The sequence below is a fragment of the Lycium ferocissimum genome, chromosome 4 (genome assembly GCF_029784015.1).
Source record: "Lycium ferocissimum isolate CSIRO_LF1 chromosome 4, AGI_CSIRO_Lferr_CH_V1, whole genome shotgun sequence".
NCBI classification, from domain to species: domain Eukaryota; kingdom Viridiplantae; phylum Streptophyta; class Magnoliopsida; order Solanales; family Solanaceae; genus Lycium; species Lycium ferocissimum.
The window spans coordinates 41,072,139-41,080,731 of record NC_081345.1 but is presented as its reverse complement, the minus strand read 5'-3'; the positions used below and the strand labels follow the sequence as shown (position 1 = coordinate 41,080,731).

The 8,593-nt window shown below is 34.1% G+C and overlaps 1 protein-coding gene across 1 annotated transcript; it reads left to right on the top strand.

The window, feature by feature from the left end:
* Nucleotides 1-5,645: 5,645 nt before the first annotated feature.
* On the top strand, nt 5,646-8,236 carry LOC132052955 (LOB domain-containing protein 15). Its single transcript, XM_059444710.1, has 3 exons — nt 5,646-5,849; nt 6,469-6,748; nt 7,667-8,236. Exons 1-3 carry the CDS (start codon nt 5,836-5,838, stop codon nt 8,069-8,071), a joined length of 699 nt encoding a protein of 232 aa, XP_059300693.1. The 5' UTR covers nt 5,646-5,835; the 3' UTR covers nt 8,072-8,236.
* Nucleotides 8,237-8,593: the final 357 nt, after the last annotated feature.

Below are 8,593 nucleotides of genomic sequence, written 5' to 3'. Positions count from 1 at the left end.
TTGTGATGTTATTACTTGTTAGAGTTGATGGTGCTGGGCACGAATAATTGGTACTTTGATCTTTTGAAAGAGATAATAAATTTTTAAAAAAGGAGTTAAAAAGAAGTTGTTTATGATGATATAGGCACAGGTCATCTACTTAGAGTAATTGGCTAAAAAGATCCAACAAGGCCACAAGTGCTTGAATCATCCCTTCTCTTTCAGACAGACATTAATATTTATTGGGACACGATTAATTAATGATCAAGATTTAATTGATTAAAACAAAACTCTAACCATAGTTTATATAATTAATAACTTATCCACTTTCTCTCTCTTCATATTTAATATTCCATCTTTTTCTTTCAAAATTAACTCTTTAAGATACTTAAAGATACAATTAAATATGTGAATTAGTAAGCATCATAATTGAAAAAATGAAAAATATCACCAATTGAATAATGGGTCTATTAGGGGAAAAATTAAGTGGCAAAAATAATCTCAAGAAATTAGAAAAGATGATGTACGGATAAGTTATTAATACTTGTTAGAGTTTATAGTGCTGAGCACGAATAATTGGTACTTTGATCTTTTGAAAGAGCTCCCTCCATTTTCCCTCTCTCCATTTCCCCCAAAAATTAATAACTTAATGACTAAGATTTAATTGACTAAAACAAGGCCCTCCATAGTTTATATAATTCATAACTTATCCATAAAAATATTTTCTCTCTCTTCCTTATTTTAATATTCCATCTTTTTTTCAATCATGAAACTCAGGTATATTATGTGAATTAGTAAGCATCATAATTGAAAAAATGAAAATATCACCAATTGAATAATGGGTCTATTAGGGAAAAAAATTTAGTGAAAAAAAAAATAATCCAAAATTAAAAACGGGTCCATTAGGAAAAAGTAAATAGGAAGAAAAAAAATATTCTAATATATTTTACCGGAGAAGTTATTAATTATGTATAGTTATTAATTATGGATATTGTTTTAGTCAATTAAATCTAGCCATTAATTATAATTCATGCCATATGTCTTTTGTCACACCCCGATCTCACTAGGGGCGTGATGGGCACCCGACCCCGTAGCCGAGCGATCGACTCTTACAACGTTCTAAATTTTTTTTTTGATCTCTACGTCAAGTAAACATAATAAGATTTCTCGAAATATTCCTTTGTTGCTTTTAAATCAAGCAGTATCGAACTTGTATCATAACCGACTCCCCGAAATCCACGACCGTGTCCGCAAAGCTCTAACTTCGAGCAAGACATCAGGCCGGCCTTCGGGAACAACAAGGCTCGATCGTTCCTGTGTACCGCGCGCACGAAACGCAGCCCCCCGAAGAAGAGGGGTCGCACGAGCAATGTACCTAGCCATGAATAGTATCATCAAAATTAAAGTCTAATACCGTATCTTCGTCTATCTACCCCGACAATTATTATGCAAGTTTTTACTTATGCAGTTACGTAAAACAATAATTTGAGTGAGTCATCTCGAGTGCCCTCGGGGGCACGCCACGCATGCTAGCCTTTTTTTAAAAAGAGCCACGAACAGGCCCGCGTCCGTGCCTCCCGCCCGACCAGGCGGTCGCCCGCCGCCTACTGACCGTCAGTCCATATAGGGAACTGAGCCCGCTGCCATGTAGTAATTCCGCCCACCGCAAATAGAAAACGGCGGCTAACCATGGTCATCATGGTTAGTACTTTATCGTACGAGAGCCCAAGTGAAAGTATCGAGAGGACGTAAGGCGCAACCTCCGGACATGGAACAATCATGGTCATCATGTCTCAATCAAGGAACTAGTTGCGAGACCGTCAACGAAGAATAACATGGAAGGGAATCATAATCCTTATACGACTATATATATACTTTGGAGTTTTTAGAAAAATAAGATCAAGGTCTCTTGATACTTTCACACTCATCTTAACTCCTTAACTCGAGACTCTTAGTCATGGAATCATTAACGTCATACTCATCATAGACATATTCTTTTCCTTAACACCATCGTTACCATTGTTATCATAGAATTTCTTATTAGAATGGTTACAACACTTATCGTTGGTAAATGAAACGCAGTGGAAGTCCGGAACAATGGGCCCGCCGGTCGGGTCCGATGGCGCGTACACAATTTACGTACATTACCTTTTATGACATTCCGTGAGAGCTTAAGATAGTCGGGTGTTGTTCATGCAAGTTCTCGGTGTTTAGGAAGCTTTTTCAACATTTTACACAATTTCTAGTTCAAAGATAGTAACTAATTTCAATCTCGGATTTCTAGGAAAGGAATTGTCCCAGGCCGTGTTCAAACCTACTACATCAAAGACATTCAGCATGGTGATGCCTTACATACCCTTTCCTTTACTACTCCAACCAAGATCAAAAATCTTTTCCAGCCGGAAACGAAAACGGATGGCCTATCTCCCGAAACAATTATACCATGTAGAGGACCTCCATGGGTTTACAAGAAGAAAATGATTTTTTTGAACCATGTTCTTTTCACCAAACTCTCTCTCTTTCTCTTTTTTTTTTTGTTTTGTTTTTTCTTCTCCTTTTTAAAGCTTAATCTCTCTCATATATATATATATTAAGTCATTTGGCTCAATCTTTTTTTTTTTCTTCCTTTTTTTTTCACATGGTCAATATGACCTCCTTGGAACATCAAAAACTTTGAAAGACTTTCTCAATATTACCATTTTGTCCCCGACCTTCCGCATTATTTCCACGCCCATTTTTATTCTCAATATTTGTCCAATAATATTCATAAATAATATTCATAACCCACTTGTATATTAAAATAGTTTTACCTTGTCTTTCCACGTTCCACGCTAAGACTTGGGGGAAATGGAGAGGAGCCCAATCCCATTTTCGTGCTGATCTTAATTATTATTTTAGTTTATGCATGGCGAAAGGGGGCATTGGAATAGTCGCTGAATATTAAAAAATAAAAAGAAAAACGGAAAAAATAAGATTGAGACAGTTATGAATTCCATTCATTTTCCTTTACTTGATCGAACGGCCCAAAATTCAGTTATTTCATAATGATCATTTTCACCAAATTGAAAGTTTATCTCTTCTTATTTTCTTTGGCTCAAAATAAAAATTTGAAAGCTTACCTCTTCTTATTTCTTTGGCTCAAAACTAGTATGCTAAGATGGTTGAATTGCAAAACAGGAATACGCTTTAAACATCCAATACACTTTCTTCTTCTTCTTCTTCTTCTTCTTTTATTTTTTATGTTTTTTTATCCAATACACTTTCTATAAAGGAAACAAAAAAAGTATTTTAACCTCAAAATGTACATTAAGCCCAATCCGAATTTTGACCAAGTGAAAACCGACTCTTATTTTGTTTTGAACATCCGGCCTAAGGCCTGTCAAGACAGCCGAACAAAACCAATTAAGGCCCAGTTGAACTTGCATAGCATTTTTGGATAGATTGAATAGTTTTTCGTTGTATCCCTAAATTAAGCATATAGGCTATAGTCTCTAGTTTTCATGAATAAACAGTATAATAATAATAAGAGAATTTTAAAGGCCGCATACCACATGGCAACAGATTCCCATTTATTTTATTTTAGAATAGAAATATGAACAAAACTATGGGAATGCATGGGGGTATAAAACTGGAAGTTAATGGTACGACGATCAATGAGGCATGTGAAGGAGAGGGAAGAAAGAAACAAAGAGATCAGTGAGATTTAGTTAAGTTAATATATAATAATAATTGAGTTTAAAGTTAAATATTTATAGATATTTAGTGGATTTACTTATGCAAATACAAAATTTGAGCAAAAGCTACTGAATTCAGGCGAACCAAATACTTTAACACTAGATCCGCTTATGATCTGACTTAAGTCTGACTTTAGAATATAAAATATTCAAGTTGAACTAAATTATAAATAGATCTTCTCCTCTTTGATAATCACGAGCTTTTCACAATTCCTCTTGTATGTACAGAGTTACAACACTAAGCCATAGTGATTTCTGCGTATCTCCATTATTGACTATTGCGTCCTTGTCTCCTTGAAACGAGTTAGGTTAGATTCTCACGAACCAAACTTTGAATTTCCCCCTCCCATGTCAGGCTTAAGTTTTAGTCAAAATTTTCACCCTTATGAATTAAACTCTACTTATAAATTATAATATATGAGTCACTGTAATTGTTGAAGGTTAATTATTGGTAAATAATTGCTGAGGATGTAAACAGGAGGGCGATTTCGTAGCCTAAAAATACGGGTCAAACAAAACTTAGATCTCTGCATTTGCCTTGCATTTAAAGCAAGGCCTTTATCACTCTTCACTCTGTTTTTCTATAAAATTAAGAAGTCTTTTATCCTCCCAATGCTTTTCCATGTTCCCACATCATATATTTCTCATAGTTTAACTTGTATGATGAGCCTAAAAGTGGTAGGAGTATACCCTATTATAGCATGTTAAGGATATATTGACTCTGTACAAATTCTTTATACTGTAGTTATAACTTGTGTAAATAACACAAGCTAAATCATATTCCCCCACCTTTTAATTAGTGGTTCTGGTTTCCCTCTTTTTTTCACACGTACTACGTCAGAGATTGCCAACTTTCAAACCATATTTTTGTTTTTAGTCCAAGAAATACCAGTAAATAAAATCAAATTAACTGAAAGACAAAGGAGAAATTAAAAGTGAGTAGTTAAGTGTCCATAAATGATCAGGGGCGGATTTAAAGGTAGGCCAGGGTGTTCGGGCAAAAAATTTGACTGTATATATAGGATAAATTTTTCTGAGTTTATGTAGATATATATGTTTTGAACACCCTCAACAACATGGAAAGGCTATTACTCGGTTTCGAACACTTGGATGAAAATTCGAATCCGCATGCAGATAAATGATACTATTAATACTTCAAATATAGTACTCCTATTTAAGAAAAAAATTGCCTAATAGTCATGTGTAAAAAATTGCCTAATAGTCATGTGTTGTTGTCTTGAAAGTCATTGAAGTAAGAATCCAAGAAGACGTGTAGCCTATTAATTTTTCAACGAGTAGAGGAGTTGGGTTATTGACGCTGACACTAAGAGAAAAAAAGCAAAATAAATAGGAAGTAGATGCCCACAAGAAATTGGACTTAGCTTCCTTGTTTGGCAATTGGCATGGATATACCTGTCTAAATTCATCTCATATTATTATCAGCTGGAAACGAGAATCCACTCACATTAAGTCATCCTATTCTGTTTACCATTCTCTTATACAAAACATATAAGTTCTCAAAATTTTGTATATTAGATATGTTTTTATTTGATTTAAGTTATGTACACCAACAATAATGTAATTAGTGCAAGAACATTTTATACTACACTTAGTTGATAAGTTATTATTATTTTTATCATCAGATTACCTATATTTATCATTAGAAATGTACTCATAACTACTTATAACTTACCCGATTGCGTAAATATTTTTAATAGCGACTTTACATAAAACTTCATGTTTTAAAAAAGTTTATTATTTTACTACTAATAACAAGACTAGAGACAGAAAGAAGAAAAAGAAAAGGTGTAGCAAACCTAAGTTTGGTTGGAATGAAAAGTCAATTGGTGCAATTAGTCACACGTGAGCACGCTTTGACTCGGCTGGCACTCTATAATATTTCACCGTCTCTCTCTGATAGAGAGTAAATTTATTTTTTTTAAATTTCTTCTGAAAGAACATTAATTATCTCTCAAAAAACCTTTGTCTAATTGCCTTTTAAGAACTCCTTTTCTCCATTTCTCTTCTTTCTTCTTTTCCTCTCTCACTCTGAAAACTCAATCTTCATCTTAGTTTCCAATTTATCTTCAACATCATAGAGGCTAACCTAAGGTCTTCTCGAATGTCAAGAGAGAGGTACGTAACCAAATTTACATGTTCAAATCAATAAAGTTTCTCTTTTTTATTTATTTATTAAATCCCTTTCAAGAACTAGATTAATTAGGTCTAATGTATAGGACAGAGCTAGGAGCACAGGGGTTCATTCGAATCTTCATCGCTGGAAAGTTGTATGGTACATTCACTATAAAAAAAATGGGTAATTTGCGAAGGTTGAAAGTTGCAATTCGCGGAGGTTTTAGCCTCCACTATTAGCTAGCGGAAGATAAAACCTCCGCGAATTGCAACTTTCAACCTCCACAAATTATTCCAGTGTAATAGATACGGGTTAGTAGAATACAGGAACTTTGAGCAGCTCAAACCTTGTATTTGTATGAAGAAATTTATTTAATGTGTTCAAATAATCCAGTCATAATCTAGTAAAATAAATGATTTGTATACAGAGCGTGTAAACTAAAAATCTGGATTCCGCATCTGATTTACAAGATTAAAATTATTTTTCATGTATAATAGTAGAAGTTGAATCCCTCGTCTTCTTTGTGCTTTATTTCTTCATATTTTGAATTCCCTAGTCGAAAAGCCTATCTAGCACGGCCGCCGCTAAATGAATTTATTTTTGACTTGTTGTGATGAATAGGGAGAGATTGGATGAGATCGGAAAGAAGTTAAAGACAGAGATCGATGCATCTAATTCACAGTTATATATGCAACACCAAATGGGCAGAAGACAGGTATTAGGGCCTGCTGCAGGAGGAGCAACGTTGAATAATGTTACACCTTGTGCTGCTTGTAAGCTTTTAAGAAGAAGATGCGCTGAGGAATGCCCTTTTTCTCCTTATTTCTCCCCACATGAACCCCAGAAGTTTGCTGCTGTCCATAAAGTCTTTGGTGCCAGCAATGTTTCCAAGTTGCTCCTGGTATTTTTTTTCAATTCAAATAGTTCCAACAAATACAGTTACTCACAATCAGTTAGTGTTTGTGATATCTAACTAAGCATACTTAACCTTCAATCAACTGAAACATAGACTTTTGATTCATTTTCTTGTGAATAATCATAAAATAACCTTGATTATATGCCGATTGTTCCACCACTAATTGATTAGCGATTTGTTATGTTAAGTTTGTACTATTACTTTATACACCATGTATTTCACAGAAATATAGTTCTAAAAATATTTCAAATATAACATACTTCCTACCTAATAGGAAGTTAAATGTGCTTTATCGAAAATCACAAGGACGGAACTCATAATTTACCAATAATTGAGAGACCAAAATACTATTATCCCTTTCTGCAATTTGTCTTTGAGTTTATATTAACTTCTACACGTGTGATAGCAGTGAAATTCTATTAGATCAGTTAAAACAATTGTTCATAAAAAGTGACACTAATAATAGCCTGAAAAATAAAGCCATGTTACTTGATAGAACATGTAAAATACATTAATAGTGATAAAATTCTTGCACTATCAATCAGTTTATACAAGTTAATATAGTCTCTTTCCTTCTATTTTCTATATATCATTTTCCAAGTTGTTTAGCATAAGATAATTCAAACCCCAGTTTAACCATTGACAGGAAAAAAAAAAAAGTTTAACCATTGACAGAAAAAAAAAACAAGTATTTAGTCATATATATCAGAGTGATCGATCCAGAATATTCATTTCTTTCGATGTGTATAGAGTTCGACTTTGAAACACTGAGTTCTGATATTGTGAACACAGTATTGATTCTATTACCGTTTATCTTTTTCCTCCTTTTTCTCTAACCCGTTTTCCAAGTTTTGGCTTATTTTCTTTCTTTATTTTTTTTTTTGTGGTGAAAAAATTGATTAGGAGGTGCCAGTGGGTCAAAGAGCGGATGCAGCAAATAGTTTGGTATATGAAGCAAATGTGAGGCTAAGGGATCCTGTCTACGGATGCATGGGTGCAATTTCAGCTTTGCAACAACAACTTCAGAATTTACAAGCTGAGCATAATGCAATTAGGGCTGAAATTCTGAGATACAAATATAGAGAAGCTGCCAATAGTCTTATTGCATCTATTTCCACTTCAGTGGCACCTGAGCTGCCCCAAGCTCCTCCTACTCCACCGCCACCTCCACCACCACCGTCCGTGGTGGTGGTTTCCTCCTCCTCTTCTTCTGCTTCGTCAGCTTCATCTAATTTGTACACACCTTCTTCTAGTGTGGCAAATTTTAGCGCCATTACCAACAATAGCCTATCGTATTTTGATCAGTAATAGTGTCACATAAAATGAAACACAGATAGTATTGATTTTAGTGCTGATGTGGGGGTGGGAGAAGGAACGAAGCAAAGACATTTGGAGAGTTTTAGTTTACATATTTTTCCTAATTTGTCACTGATAAGAGCATTATTATATATACATACCATTTTGTATCTCCAACTATGACAATTACAGCTAGAGAGATGATGATGAAGTATCTTATTTGCATAACTTTTGTGATGGACAATTAGACATGCATATTTTCTTGCTTGTTTTGTATCTAGAAGTGATTGTTCTTACAAGTAATTTCCAAACATGCAAGCATAGCCCTTTGTTTTATTTGGGGGAAGTCATTTCTCAATTCATATTAGAAAAGGACTTCTAGTCTATTTAACAAGCATTAGTAACATTGAATAAAGCCAAATAATTGATTAAAAGAAAAAAAGTAAATTATATTGATAATGTAAACAAAATTGTACTCCTAATGTATTCACTACAACAAAATATGCTTTTAGCGGCAATTAATTTGCGGCAATA